General features: G+C 49.0%; 1 protein-coding gene across 1 annotated transcript in view; it reads left to right on the forward strand.

Moving 5' to 3' along the window:
• Positions 1–1,243: 1,243 nt before the first annotated feature.
• Positions 1,244–16,155, forward strand: part of LOC144888220 (E3 ubiquitin-protein ligase TRIM7-like) — an 80,604-nt gene continuing 65,692 nt past the window's right edge. Inside the window, exons 1-2 of the mRNA XM_078770181.1 lie at positions 1,244–1,345; positions 11,321–11,836. Coding sequence (XP_078626307.1) covers positions 11,360–11,836 — 477 coding nt within the window. The 5' untranslated portion in view covers positions 1,244–1,345; positions 11,321–11,359. The remainder of the gene's footprint in view (positions 1,346–11,320; positions 11,837–16,155) is intronic.

Raw genomic sequence — 16,155 nt, forward strand, 5'->3', positions numbered from 1 at the left:
GCGCCTCCCAAAACTCCGGGAGTTTGATTGCGACGGCGTTGGTAGCCATGGCGCGTTCGGGGGTCAGCAATGGCTGAACCAATCGGGGTCACCAGTGTGGTGCTGTGCACACACGACTCGATTGCCAGAGAGGTAGGCTACAACGCGTTGGTACAAACAAGAGTCTTTATTAAGAGCTCGCACTTCAGCACTGGGCGGGCTCAAGCTTAGAGCCCGCATATATGTCCCGAGGCCACGCCTTGCCCCCGGGCGTGGCCGATCGGCCGAAAGGCGGGGCATGCATTTCAGCTCCCCGCCGAGATACTCGCGCCACCCAATGATGCGCAGAATTATTGTCCCTTGTGCCCGCCACAACTACCTTAATACTTACTATCTACATACTTACTACCTTCATACTGCATACTACCTTCATACTACATGCTACCTTAATACTTACTACTTTAATACTTATTATCTACATACTTACTACCTTCATACTACATGCTACCTTCATACTACATACACACAAAATATGTCAAAGTACGTTGAACACCTGATGAACAAACTGACTCGTTTCAAGTTTCGCGGGGCTGCGGGAGTGTCACCCCCCAACATGGCCACCAGACTGCTTCCGGTGACTTCATTAGCTCGCGTGGGAGCGACAGACGCATTGCGGGTCCAGATTTTTTATAAACGTCCGTGGTCACAGTGCACAGAGGGTTCCCTTCTTTTTTTTCCTGGCAATTTCTTTTGTTATCGCACTGTCTTAGAAACGCCCTTCCAATGACAAAAGCATCGTGTACAACAATAAAAGAAGCGACTGTCCGTCCGTCTCCTGCGTAATTCCAAAAGAACGCCATTCGGCCTGCTTTTGCAAGCCACGGCGTTACAGTACACAGAGGTCCCTTTGCGTTTTTTATGGACGCATGTTTTTATTGACCAACAGTTTTTTGTGCTTTATACGAACCCTCACCGCCTCCCTACCCGTTCCGTTGCACTCTCACCCTTCGACCTCTCCAGTCGCCCTCTCCTTCCATTGCCCTCCCTCCCACCCCCTTCTCCTGTGCTGCCGCCTCTCTTCATATTCCCATCAGGAAAGAACTCATTGTTACCGGGCAACGCCGGGAACTTTCCCTCGTAAATAAGGCAACTTCATTAACGGCACAAATGAAAATAACCACATGAGAATGGGGAAAAGCCATTTTTAAAAAAGGAATAAAAAGTATTTACACGCCAACTGCGCATGCGCTAAGGTCACTGACATCGCAAGATTTTTCCCGGCACGTGTGTGCACGTGACGCCTTCCTTCCTGCGCTACTTCCTCCATACCATCTTTGTCCTCACTTCAAACAACATGCCTTTTACGGTACGTTGTTATGTGACCTTTTACACCATGATTATAACGCAATGTTTCCTCAAAAGTTGTATAGCAAAGCAACTTGCCTTGTCCTGTCCGGCGTGCACACCGTCCTCTGTAAGCACACCGTCCGACTATCTCCTCCGACATGCGTCCACACCCGCTATACTCCATGTGCTCCCACATGCGTCCATACCCGCTATACTCCATGTGCTCCCACATGCGTCCACACCCGCTATACTCCATGTGCTCCCACATGCGTCGACACCGTGCTGTCCGACGCCAGTGTCCTATGTTCTCCGAGGTGCGTGGCCCATGCTGCGTGCTGTGCGTTGCCTCTTTCGTGGTGTTTCCATGTTGTTGACAGCCCGTTTAACAACTACATTCTACATGTTTAACAACTACATGTTAACATGTTTCCATGTTAACAACAAGTATCTGGATCACTCCGGTGTGTGTGTGTGTGTATATATATATATATATATGTGTGTGTGTGTGTGTGTGTGTGTGTGTGTGTGTGTGTGTGTGTGTGTGTGTGTGTGTGTGTGTGTGTGTGTGTGTGTGTGTGTGTGTGTGTGTGTGTGTGTGTGTGTATATATATATATATATATGTGTGTATATATTGTTGCGGATATGGCATTTGGCCTCCATATCCGCTTGTAAATATTCCCCTATTTCCCCAATACTCACCAACTATCCCCAATCCCCCATTCCCTAGTCCCATTGTCTGTAAACAACACTCTGTAGAACCGACCTTCCCCTTCTTCCCCCATTAAATGTCGTGCCCAGGTCCACCGCATCTCACGTAGACAACTTTAGGACCTCTTGTTAGTTATTCTTAGTCTATGTCAGTTAAGGACTCGTTTCCATTAATTCTGACTCTTCGTTGCACCAGAATGTGATTGTATGGCACCAGTAGTGAGTTTAGGACCTCCCAATACCTCCCCACAACCTCATCTCCGCATCCTCCCATCATCTCATGGAACAACAACAACTACAACCACAGCGGGGGCGGCGCGGCCGCGGTGCGGGGGGTGGGCGTCCTCACTCCGGCTCGGTTAGCCGCCATGGCCAATGTGCTCCAGGTTACCTCCAGGTTACGGGGTTACCACGAAGGGGCTCGCCGTCAGCTCTTCGTCAAGGGCGGAGCCCGGTAACCCCCCGCACACAATAGGAAGCAATGGGCCGATTCCATCTGGGGCGGAGCTAACGAGCCGAGGGCGTGTCACTCCCCGCCGGATATACGCAGCGACTTACCGGACGTGACGTGAGATGCGCCCCCGACTGAAGAAGACAAGTCGTGACCTTCCAGCGCTGAGAGCGACCTCCCCGCATCATTGGACCGGACCGGGTCGATTCTGTCCTTGAGCCAAGAGTGCACCTTGAGCCATCGACTACCCGCTTTCCTTGCCATCAATCCCCGTGTGAGTCAGTTTTGTCCCGTTTATCTGTCGTCTGTCGGGGCTAATATAAGAGTGTGTCTAAGTGCCTGCCTTTCTATGCTGTCCCTCTTGTCGTTGTAATCTGACCTTCCGCCCTAATATAACCTCCTCCGGAGGTCTTGAGAACTGAACCCTTGGTGTCGTGTCATTTTAATCCAGCCGTTGTGTCTTTTCCATCATTGATTTAGCATAGCGCGACTTAGTCAACGTTCGAGTGGAATCGGGTAAACTGTGCGGACACGGCGGCCATTCCGCTCGGCCCACCATAACATCAAAGTCGTGTCTGTAACATTTGGTGTCGAGGAGTGGAATTCGGACTTGGGACTAAATTTATTAGGCCCAAATTTTGGAACACCAATTGTACCACTAGGGTAACAATTGGTGTTGGAAGGTAGAATTCGATCCGGAGCGCGTTTCCCGCGCTCGAAATTATAACAGCGAAATTTAATTGTGTTTTACAAAAAAAAAAAAAAACCCGAATTTTGAAAGTCGCGCTATGGCAGACCAAGATGGCTGGGTTCCGGTAGAGGAGAGTGAGGCAGGGTCGATCCAGGACCAAAATGAGGGACATGAGGAGAGCGAAGCAGTGAGGGTGGCAGGGTCGCAAAATAGCGTCGTCGCGCACGAGGTTACGGGCGCGCAAAATGGCGCCTCGCACATGGCCACGGCGTCCACGCCCGCGACCGTAGTAGCGCCGCTGGTAGATTTGAACCTTTTTTTTATACAAATGAAGGCCCTTATGGACAAGAATAGCGAAGAAATGGAAAGCAGAATGATGGGGGTAATGGGGAACCGGATGGATGCTCAGAGTGAGCGATTGGAGGGCCTAATGGGGGTAATGGGGAACCGGATGGTAGCTCAGGGTGAGCGATTGGAGGGCCAAATGGGGGTAATGAGGGACGAAGCGAGGGGTACCGGTGAGGGATTAGACAATAATTTTAAGGGATTAGACAATAATTTTAAGGGATTAGACAAATTTGGGAAATTAGACGATAGATTAGGGGAAATACAGGAGGGGTTAATGGGAGTAGAAAACAGAATGGCCGCTCAAGAGAATCAAATGGAAGGGATGCAAAAGGGGTTAGAGGGGTTAGAAAACAGGATGGAAAGCAAATTGAGGGACATGAGGGACCAAGCGGAAAGGGAAGTTAAACAAATGGGGCAGCAGATAGAGGGGGTCAGAATGGGGGTAGAAACCAAACTGGATGCTCACAGGGAGGAAATGGAGCAGATGAGGGTGGCATCTGGGCAGGAGATGCAAGTGATGGGAGAAGAGATCAGAAGAGGTGTGAGTGAGGAGGTCGGAGGAGTGCGCGAGGAGGTGAGGCACTGTGAGGAGCACATGGAGAAGGAGGTGAGAAAGGGGACTGTAAAGTTACAAGGGGGCATAGAGGACCTGACGCAGGAGGTGGAACAGCTGACAGAGGGACAAACGAAGTTAGTGGAGCAGGTTCAAAGGAACACTGCAGTACTCGGAGGGTTAAAGGCGACACAAAAAGAAATTAAAAATGACTTGATAGCGACGAAGAGGGAATGTCAGATGGTACGTGAGGGACTGACAGCGAGGTTGGACGAGGTGGTAGAGGTAATGGAGACGAAGGACCGGCAAGTGAGGACGCACATGGAAACGGTCAAGGTAGCCTTGGAGGATGAGCTTGAGGAGACGTACCGGGGAATAAAGGAGGTGAAGCAGAAATTAGAAGAAGTGGAAGAAGGGGTGAGCGAAATTAAGAAGCGACGGAGAGGGGATAAGAAAGAGATAAAAGAGGAGATAAAAGAATTGGTCCAAAGTCTGTGTTTGGATCGTGATGATGTGCTCATTAACCGGATGAGGGATTCGCAGGTGATGGAGGAGAAGCGAAGAGGAAGAGGACCCGGTGTAAGTGGTGACCAATATGGTCGTGCGTATGATGCGCCAGGGGATTTAAGAAGCTTGGGGGTCGAGATAGACCCGGGTGTTCGTGAGAGGCCATTGGTGAAGTGTGCGACCGGTCTGGTGTGCGAAAAAGGAGGTGTGCGAGAAAGTCCGACTCTGGGGTGTGTGAGGAAAAAGTGCGTGCCAAGGAGTGAGGGTGCTGGCGAGAGTGAGTCGGTCGTAGCGCGTGTGCGAGGGAGCACATGGAGGCGCGGTGTGGTGAGTGTTACAGAGGGTGTAACGGGAGAGTGTGCGCAAGAGTGTGCGCGAGAAAGGTGTGTAACGGACAGGTGCGTGAGGAAAGAGTGCGCTGTCGGGAGTAAGGGTGAGTGCGCTGTCAAGAGTGGAGGTGAGAGTAGTGAGAGTGACAAGGAGCATGAGTTGGTTGTGACAGGTGAGCAAGGATGCACACCTGGAATGGTAGAGCGTGAGTGGGAATGCACGCTGGAATTGGTAGTGAGGCACGTGGTTGGGTGTGCGAGTGATAGCACACCTGTGATTGTCACAGAGGAGGTGACCGAGGAGGGGGCGCGAAGAGGTGTATTGGTGAGGTGTGCGAGCGACGAATGTGTGCCAAAGTGTTCGGTGGTCAGGTGTGTGACCAAGGCTGTGAGTGGAATGAGGATACCTGGGTGTGTAAGGAAAGGTACGAGGAGCATGGGAACGGCTGGATGTGTGAGCAAGGAACGGGCTGCGGGGTGTAAGCATGCAGGTGAAGCATCGACGTTACACGGGTTAGAGGTTAGGTCGACTTTTAGCCGAATCGGGCCCTCGGTGCGTGCTGGGCCTCGCTTTGAACGGCCGCGTCCGTGCTCCACTAGGCGGAGCGGGCAGCCCGATAGAAAGGGTCGTCATGGCGACCACTTTTTGTTGAGGCAGTCCGGCAGGTCGAGATCGGGACATTGGATGGCTCCACGCCGAGATGGTGCGTGGGATCTCGGCCCGGGTAAGCCCCCGTCCCTGCACCGAGTGCCGGACGCATCCAGCCGCTGGCACAGAACAACCCGCATTCATGGCTTGGCTTTACGAAGCCGGGCTTTGGACAGGAATTGGCGCACCGAGAGGCATTAGTGAGTAGACTGGGTGATGAGGTTAGTGTTTTGGACCCAAAATTAGAGAAAAACAAAATTTGATGATTGGCAAGGGATTGGCAGTAGTGATTGGCAGATGATGGGTAGTGATTGGCAAATTTTTAATTTGTTGAAATTTGATGTGCAAAATTGGTAGTGAGCGATGGGCCCGGTGGGTAAGGGTGGCATCCCTGCCACCCTTCCCATGGTGGGGCAAATGCGCTATAGGTTATGGGGTGTATGGCAGTGAAAACTAGCCCGGGTGGGTTAGGTTATATGGATAGGGCCCTAGAAGATGACATTAGGTGACGTTAAGTTTAGTTAGTGACTGATACCTGTAGTGGGGACGCAGGTAGATTAGTGTGGATGATAATGACGAGGGAGCGCAATAGTTTAAAGGGACGACTGGGAAGCGCAAGTTTCAGAGGGGAATAGTTAGCTGAGATGATGCCGTGTGTGTGAGAATTGAACAGGTGTGATTGCACAGGTGTGCAACTGGACAGGTGTGTGGAGCAGTGTGTGAGTAATGAGTGTTGTGGATCAGCGCGAATGCGCTTGGGGAGAGAAGGGTGCAGGTGGCACCAGGTGTGAGAGCACAGGTGTGCAGGTACAGGTGTGTGGAGAGAGTTGGAGTAAGTGGTACGGAGTGGTGTGCATGGTGCGAAGGTGTGGATGGGGGAAGAGTGGACCCCTTTCACGAGTACCCGGGGCGGGTAGTGTAAGTGTTAGGTAGAGGGTATAGGTAAATTGTGGTTGGATATTGGCATTTGTGGTGCGGTTGCAGAATGGTATTGTGGATGGGTGCATTCGTGTTGTGGAAATGGCTGGGCGTGTAGCCTGTTAGTGTGTGTAGTTGGTTGGGCACTCCACCACTGCGAGGATATCGGCCAGGTGAGGCCGCAGGTGGGCTCTGGGAGCCGGTAGTAGTGAGTGGGTGCCTGAGGATCCCGGGTGTGGATCGGGTAGCCCAGTGCCAGAGAGGGCACCGAGTGGGGAGAGCGCCAGAGGGCCTTCCCCAGGTAGTTAGGTTAGGGTAAGGAGCAGGTAAGCTCGGAGGCAACTGCAGTGGTGGAGGTGTGCAGGTGGGTAGACCCGCTGGGAGAGGTACACGTCGCGGCCCAGAAATTGTGCGAGGGCACCGGGAGATGAATCGGGGGAGTGAGACCCCAAATTGAAAAGCACCACAGTTTGGTCAATGGGCATTGGTTTTTAGAACCCATAGTGTAAGAGGGCCAATGGTTTGGCAGGAGAAAGACCCCGGGTAATGTAAAGTTGTTAAAGTCATTTAGGAAATAGTTAGGATTGATGAACCTGTCGCACCATACGCAGCCACTTACCTGTGGTGATAATGATGACTCCACACCTGTGTTTTCTTTGTTCTGTGTGCAGGAAATAAGAATTGCTGTTTGGAATTGTGAGACGCATCACGACGTGGATGAGACATTGGGGTGATTCCATCTCTCCCTCCTTAGGAGGGACTGATGATGAATTGGTGATGGCAAATTTTGATGTTGAGTTGGAGATGGCAAATTTTGATGAGAGTTGGAAATAGCAAATTTGATTGGTTAGGAGGGAGAGAAGACGAATTTGGTTTATGGGAGGAACGGGGAAGACAGTAGGGATGTTTGTTGATTTGTAAAGTAGATGCTTATGGGTAGTGTTGTGTTTTGTGGATACAGTAAGGGGTAAGGGAGGGGCCATGTAGGTTACCTGGTGGGGGGGGGGGGCGTACGGTAGGAACGTACCTGTCTCACCTGGTTCCCATGTGCCCCCAGTGTGCATTACCTTATATTGCGTGCACTTTTGCGCCCTTACCACCTTACTCACTTGTCTTTTCTTTTGTCTCCCACCTCCGAGGATCTGGCTTTGGGGCAGAGAGAGAGGAGAGAGAGGTGCTGGCTCCGCAGTTGTGGGCCTGCACTTTCGCTGCTTGCTGCCGGGATCGATACACCGTATGGACCGCAATGTTTGTGGCCGCCCACCATGGACCGCAGTCTTTTGCGGGCAAGCACCACCCGTTGATGGAACTATTGGTCAACGTGGCACCTATGCCATCCAGGTGAACCACTAATAGTTGGCCCCCTTGACGGCCACAATAAAGAAATGGACGCGGTTGGCGCCTTTCTTTATTTCTAGGGGAGCAAGAAGGCCAAGTGCACCACACGAAGAGCAAGAGACACCTGCAGGGTTAGGGGTTGTTGTTTTTATTTTAATGAACAATGGTGACTGCACCGGATGGTGCTGACTGTGTTATGGGGTGGTGCTTTTGGTGCTTGGAAGGGGTGCTCTGCACATTATTAAAGGTCATAAGGCCACAGAGCACTCGTGGGTTGGTGTATCGATGCTGGCATGCGTGCTCTCTCTATGCATAACATCTGCATGTGTTCCTCCAAAAACAGGTCCTGGATCGTAGTGTAAATATCAGCGTAGTCTTGTAAATAATGCTCCCTACCGGCTGTATGTTTAGTTTGCGAATTCTTTCCGCAATTCGGTTATCCTGTGGGTGTGTTTCTGTGAGGAGAAGGGTGCAACGTCGCAGGGGGACATATTTACTCATTTATGAATATCTGTAAAACTGTCGCACTCAGGGTAGAGTTAATAGTAGAGGGAACTACATCTGAGTGCCACACTAAAATAGGTAAAAATTTATCGGGTCGGGACGCCCCGAGGGTAGAGAAGGGTGCAATGTTGCGGATATGGCATTTGGCCTCCATATCCGCTTGTAAATATTCCCCTATTTCCCCAATACTCCCCAACTATCCCCAATCCCCCATTCCCTAGTCCCATTGTCTGTAAACAACACTCTGTAGAACCGACCTTCCCCTTCTTCCCCCATTAAATGTCGTGCCCAGGTCCACCGCATCTCACGTAGACAACTTTAGGACCTCTTGTTAGTTATTCTTAGTCTATGTCAGTTAAGGACTCGTTCCCATTAATTCTGACTCTTCGTTGCACCAGAATGTGATTGTATGGCACCAGTAGTGAGTTTAGGACCTCCCAATACCTCCCCACAACCTCATCTCCGCATCCTCCCATCATCTCATGGAACAACAACAACTACAACCACAGCGGGGGCGGCGCGGCCGCGGTGCGGGGGGTGGGCGTCCTCACTCCGGCTCGGTTAGCCGCCATGGCCAATGTGCTCCAGGTTACCTCCAGGTTACGGGGTTACCACGAAGGGGCTCGCCGTCAGCTCTTCGTCAAGGGCGGAGCCCGGTAACCCCCCGCACACAATAGGAAGCAATGGGCCGATTCCATCTGGGGCGGAGCTAACGAGCCGAGGGCGTGTCACTCCCCGCCGGATATACGCAGCGACTTACCGGACGTGACGTGAGATGCGCCCCCCGACTGAAGAAGACAAGTCGCGACCTTCCAGCGCTGAGAGCGACCTCCCCGCATCATTGGACTGGACCGGGTCGATTCTGTCCTTGAGCCAAGAGTGCACCTTGAGCCATCGACTACCCGCTTTCCTTGCCATCAATCCCCGTGTGAGTCAGTTTTGTCCCGTTTATCTGTCGTCTGTCGGGGCTAATATAAGAGTGTGTCTAAGTGCCTGCCTTTCTATGCTGTCCCTCTTGTCGTTGTAATCTGACCTTCCGCCCTAATATAACCTCCTCCGGAGGTCTTGAGAACTGAACCCTTGGTGTCGTGTCATTTTAATCCAGCCGTTGTGTCTTTTCCATCATTGATTTAGCATAGCGCGACTTAGTCAACGTTCGAGTGGAATCGGGTAAACTGTGCGGACACGGCGGCCATTCCGCTCGGCCCACCATAACATCAAAGTCGTGTCTGTAACAATATATGTGTGTGTGTGTGTGTGTGTGTGTGTGTGTGTGTGTGTGTGTGTGTGTGTGTGTGTGTGTGTGTGTGTGTGTGTGTGTGTGTGTGTGTGTGTGTGTGTGTGTGTGTGTGTGTGTATATATGTGTGTGTGTATATATATATGTGTGTGTGTATATATATATGTGTGTGTGTGTATATATATGTGTGTGTGTGTGGGGGGGGGGGGGGTGGTGGTGGTGGTGGTGTGTGGTGGGGGGGGTGGTGGGGCGGGGGGGTGGGGTGGTGGTGGTGGTGGGGGGTGGTGGTGGGGGGGGGGTGGATTGGGGTGGTGGGGGGGGGGGTGGATTGGGGTGGTGGTGGGGGGGGGGGTGGATTGGGGTGGGAGGGGTGGATTTGGGGGGTGGGGTGGGTGGAATTGGGGGGGGTGGGTGGGGTGGATTGGGGGGGTGTGGGGAGGGGTGGATTGGGGGGGGGGGAGTTGCCTCAGTCTGTCATCATTCTGAGGTCTGCAAAATGAGTTCCAGCTTACTGGAATCGGAGCAATTCATCAGGGGCACAGCCACGCTCCCAGCAATGATGCAATCAGCAGCCTCAGGCTACTCGCGAAATCTATATTATAAAAGGAGCCGTCTGTCTTGTTTGTTTGTTTGCTTTTCATGCTATAACTTGAGAACGAATGAATGGATTTCAAGAAATCCAACTACATGGGATTCGAGTAACTCCCAGGTAACTCCCGGGAAAAAAAACTTTCTTTTATGGGTGCATGGACACGCGTGTCAAAACTGCAAATGCCAACACGTGACGTTCGTTATCCCTGCACGGAGAGCAGGATCTCCCAGAAATCCTTTGTTTGTTTTTCTTCCCCCATAGATTAACCATTGCAGCAAAGATTGGTATTTCCATCAGAGAAGCGACGGGTCTTATATTCTAGGAATAATAATAACTAGCCGAAACCCGTGGAACATCCACGGAAGGGAGGATGTGGTGTATGGATAGAGTGTACCATTATGGATGGCATAGGGGATTTGCTTGTCCGAGTAAGAGTTAGGAAGAAAGATGAGAATGAAGAGTACGTATATGAACAACGATCGCCGACAACGGCACAAATGCATGCTCTGGATTGTCCACTTAGTGGACGGCTTGCTTCCGCCTTCGCCTGTCCAATCAGCGGACGGCTTGCTTCGCCCAGCAGACGCCAATACGATGGCGTCATAAGATGGCGTCGTATCGGTAGTTAATCGGATGCTTTTGGGCCCCAACGTCGGCTAATTCCGATTTTTCGTGTATGGCTGTACGTGATAAACAAAGAGCGTGGTTCGTAGATCGTAAATCCATTAGTGCCGTGGGCATCAGGTCACTGGGTGCGGCGTAAAAGGGATAACAAAGTCGAGTCCTTACGCTATTATTATATAGATAATAATAACTCAGGAAAATACATTTTATTTTTTGTTCTTAATACAGGAAAATAATACTTTCTTTTGAATCCAAACAGGACAAAAACAATGCACAAACATGTTAATTAATGGTACAGTGTGGACAATTTTATAGTTGAAGTGCCAAACCATATTTTCCCCATTACCCCCAAAGTTTGTGGTTCACGGGGATTTTCACGACCTCGTGAACGACGAGGCATTCCTGTATAGACCCTAACACTGAGTGGTGTATCGTGTTCTATGAACTCTCTTGTTTCTAAGGTAATTGTGCTCCATAGTAATTTACCTGATGTTTTCTTACCTTTAAAGTTTTGTTTTTATAACTACCCCTCTCGATCTACAGGTTTCAACTCTGCGACACTTCCTTCTCTGATACAAGAAAATGGCGTCTTCTTCAATGACTGGAGTTTGTGCAGATGAACTTCAATGCATTGTGTGCTTTGAACTGTACGAGGAGCCAATTACTCTGCCATGTGGCCACTCATTTTGTAAAGTCTGCATCAAGCAACACTGGGAAAGCAGGGAAGAGGCCACAGTCTGTGATTGTCCGAACTGCCGTGAAGTATTTCCGATAAAACCAAAATGTCAAAAGAATGTGGCCCTTGCCAAATTGGTAGAGCAGATGAAATTGGTGCCAGGAGTAAACGAAGAGAAGATGAAATTGGTGCCAGGAGTAAACGAAGAGAAGATGAAATTGACGTCAGTCGTAAACGTGGAGGAGCGAAGATGCACCAATCATGGCAAGCCAATACAACTCTACTGCAAGGATGATGAAAGCTTTATGTGTGTGATGTGCATGGTTGGACAACACAAGAACCATGAAGTTGTTCCTGTGGAGATTGTTCATGATGAACTCAAGGCAAGTAAATAAATGAAAAGTTTGTTTGTTCATATAAATTATATCCGTATGAATTTATCTCCAAGAATATAAAATCTATTCTCAAAGGAAGTTAAAAGAGCAAAATGCCAAAAGATATGACTGATAAATTGCAAGTTGTGTAATCATGAAAATTTCTCATAACTCAGAACATTCCTCACAAGTGGTGGTTATTTTATAGAAAGACTACGTTCTTATGATACTGTTACGGATCTCAGTCGTCGGCCTCTTTCCCTTACCAAGGGGGGTTAGCCCCCTGTCTGATACTGACTGACGTGAGTCCTGAAGTTGCACAGCTCCCTTCAGAGAGGCAGGGCGCAACCTCGTTCGTGACCGCGGACAGATGTTAATTGCCGAGCGTTTTAGCAACCGCGGCACGAACCATTAACAGAGACTAAACCCGATCCTGAAACGTTGGCCAAAATCGCGCCACAGGTGTCCAATGGGGAAATCACAAAGACGAACGGATGTGAAGAAGAAGAAGGCAAAAATAGGAAGAACAAATATGATTTATTATTAATTATATACAAGACCAAAAATAACCAAGGAGTAGGAAGGATCAGAAAATAGACAGAAGAGGCAGACACAGTGCAATTCTACTTACCTATACAAGCTTACTTAAACCCCAGGACAACATAGAAGACGGACGACAGTCAGACTTACACGGGGATGATGACAGGAATGGCAGGAGGTGGATGGCTGGACGGATGAGGAGGTGGGACCACCGGGCTGGACGGTTCAGCTGGACGCAGGAGAACGGCCTGGGCCGGGAGTGAGTAACCGCCGACTCTCCTCAAAAACAACGCTGCCGTCAACGCTCAAGCTGCGGTGGTCAAAGCTGCGGTGGTTCAAAGCTGCGGTGGTTCAAAGCTGCGGTGGTTCAAAGCTGCGGTGGTTCAAAGCTGCGGTGGTTCAAAGCTGCGGTGGTTCAGCTCCACGCTGCTGCTCCTCCTCCACTGATGGACTTGAACTCAACTGGTGGACTGCGGTACTCAACAACTCTCTGACGCATCTCCGGTGGACTCCTCCTGGGGGGGGGGGGGGGGGGAGGTTGCGTGACGGGTTATATATGCCACACCCTCGAACCTTCGCGAACCTCCCCGATCGTTCTTTCTCCGCCCTCTCAAGCCAAACCCCTTGATGTTCGATTGGTCGGCAAGGGCTGGTTCACTCCTCCTTCCGATGACGAGGGCGGAGACACGCCTTTCTTCTCCGAACCGACCGCGTGTTCAATGGAGGCAAAGGCGCTGACAATCAGCCAAAGCCGTAGTGGCGAATGCAGTTGGCAATCGAGGCTTTGAGGGAATTGAAAGGGGATCTATCTTATTTGAATTCAGTGCAATGGAGTGTCAACTAATGGGAAACAGAGCCTTAAGCTAATACACATACTACTGTGTTCAAAAAGTATCCGACCTTTATTTTTCGTGCGTAAAAAAAAAGAAGCTAGGGAGGCATTGATTCCTGCACGTATGTAGGCGATCCTAATGCGCACGCGTGAATTTTTTCTCACCTGCAAAAGCTGTCATTCGACGGCAGACCGCCGATGAGTGAGAAAATGTAAGTGAGCGCCGTCGGATTTTCGTTTTTGACAAAATGACGGAAAAACTTGAACAACGCTACTGCATCAAATTTTGTGTAAAGCTTGGCGATTCCCAAGTGGAAACGTGAGATTCAACACCGTTCATTCCATTATGAAGGAGGATTTGGGCTTCAGGAGAATCTCAGCGAAGTTCGTACCAAAGCTGCAAACGATTGAGCAGAAGCAACTCCATTTGGAGATCGCACAGGACATGCTGGAGACTGTGAACAGCGATCCCAGCTTCCTCAACACAGTGATCACTGGCTGAGTCCTGGGTTTATGGGTACGACCCAGAAACCAAGTTGCAGTCATCACAATGGAAGCATCCAACATCCCCGAGGCCAAAAAAAGTTGTTACACAAAGTTACACAAAATTTGATGCAGTAGCGTTGTTCAAGTTTTTCCGTCATTTTGTCAAAAACGAAAATCCGACGGCGCTCGCTTACATGTCCTCACTCATCGGCGGTCTGCCGTCGAATGACAGCTTCTGCAGGTGGGAAAAAATTCACGCGTGCGCATTAGGATCGCCTACATACGTGCACCAATCAACGCCTCCCTAGCTTCTTTTTTTTTACGCACGAAAAATAAAGGTCGGATACTTTTTGAACACACTACGTAATAAGGAGATAACTATTTAAAAGGATATATGATTTGCTACGTGCATGTAATGGAGTAACTACGAGGACGACCTTTGACCTTTACACGACGGAGGGTGATATTTACAACAAGATTCATGACACTACACAGGGTGATATTTACAACAATTACACATCCACAACAATACTTTCCCGGACACTGCTGTAGATCAATTGGTTGTAGAATGAGCGAAGTATCAAAAACAAGTCTTTTAAATTGAACAACTGACAGAAAAGGTGGTTATTGATTTTACAGGTAAAAAGGTAGGCTTGAGAGCTCACCAAATTAACAATTTTGTGCTGAGATTGTTCATGGCCCTGGGCCGAAGGATATACAGTCACGTGAAAAAGTAAGTACACCCCATGTAAAGTTTAGACTTTTTCAACATATTTCAACATACAGCTATTTGATCTTCATTTCAACAATATTGATAGATAAAGGTGATATAATACAACAAATATCATGAAACATTTACATTTTGTAGTCCATTGTATAATTTAAATAAACATAAATGCAAATTTCTCATGTGGAAAAAGTAAGTACACCCTTGGCTCCAACAGGTGGTATTGCCCCCTTTGGCAGAAACAACCTCAAGTAGGCGTTTCTTATAACTGTCTACCAGTCTCTGACTGACTGGGAGAAATTTTTGCCCACTCCTCCATGTAGAATTCTTTCAGCTGTGCGATGTTTGAGGGGTTTCTTGCATGCACAGCTCGTTTCAAATCCGCCCACAACATCTCGATGGGATTTAGATCCGGGCTTTGACTTGGCCATTCCAGAACCCTCAATTTCTTTCTTTTCAGGTATTCCTTGGTGGATTTACTGGTATGTTTAGGGTCATTGTCATGTTGCAAGGTCCACCTTCGGTTGAGCTTCAACTTTCCGACAGATGGCCTCACATTATCCTCATTCACCCGAGAGGGTGGTGGAAATATTATGGTTTGGAGTGGCTTTGCTGCATCAGGGCCTGGGCAGGAATATTCCACTATGAATTCTTCATTGTACCAGAGCTGGTACAATGTGCAATTCTACACTGAGTGGGGTATCTGACATGATACCCCAGAGCTGGTACAATGAAGAATTCATAGTGGAATATTCCTGCCCAGGCCCTGATGCAGCAAAGCTGCCCCAAACCATAATATTTCCACCACCATGCTTTACAGTTGGTATCAGGTTCTTGTGGTCTAATGCTGTCTTTGGTTTTGCCAAACATGTCTTCTGGTACTGTGGCCAAATAGATCTACCTTTGACTCATCTGTCCACAGCACATTGTTCCAGAAGTGCTGGTTTTTGCCGAGGTGTTCATTGGCAAACTTTAGTCTTGCCCTGATGTTCTTTCTGGACAGCAAAGGTTTCCTCCTGGCACACCTCCCATGTAGATCAAATTTGTGCAGCCTCTTTCTCATGGTAGACTCATGCACTTTGACATCAACAGTGGCAAGAGCTGCCTGTAGGTCCCTTGATGACATTCTGGGGTTCTTCGATACTTCTTTCAGCATCTTGTGGTCTGCTCTCGGGCTGAACTTGCTGGGGCGGCCTGGCCTGAACAAGTTGGCAGTTGTTTGGAATCTTCTCCACTTGGAGATGATCTTCCGGACAGTCGAATGATTGATTTCAAATTGTTTGGAGATCTTTTTAAGTCCCTTCCCAGACTCGTAGGCATCTATAACCTTCTTTCTGAAGGCCGCAGAGAGCTCTTTTGATCTAGGCATGGTGACGCCACACACTTCAACAACAAAGAGCAAACCAAACTAAATATCTGAGGTTTAAATAAGACAGGTTCCTCCAAGATCCTCTCTAAAGATGTTCTAATCATTTGCACCTGAGCTGGTGCACCTGATTCTAATATTAGGTATTTGAAGTAGTGATAAATGTAGGGGTGTACTTACTTTTTCCACATGCGAAATTTGCATTTATGTTTATTTAAATTATACAATGGACTACAAAATGTAAATGTTTCATGATATTTGTTATATTATATCACCTTTATCTATCAATATTGTTGAAATGAAGATCAAATAGCTGTATGTTGAAATATGTTGAAAAAGTCAAAACTTTACATGGGGTGTACTTACTTTTTTACGTG

This window comes from Myxine glutinosa, chromosome 1, assembly GCF_964187855.1.
Source record: "Myxine glutinosa chromosome 1, kmMyxGlut1.1, whole genome shotgun sequence".
NCBI classification, from domain to species: Eukaryota; Metazoa; Chordata; class Myxini; order Myxiniformes; family Myxinidae; genus Myxine; species Myxine glutinosa.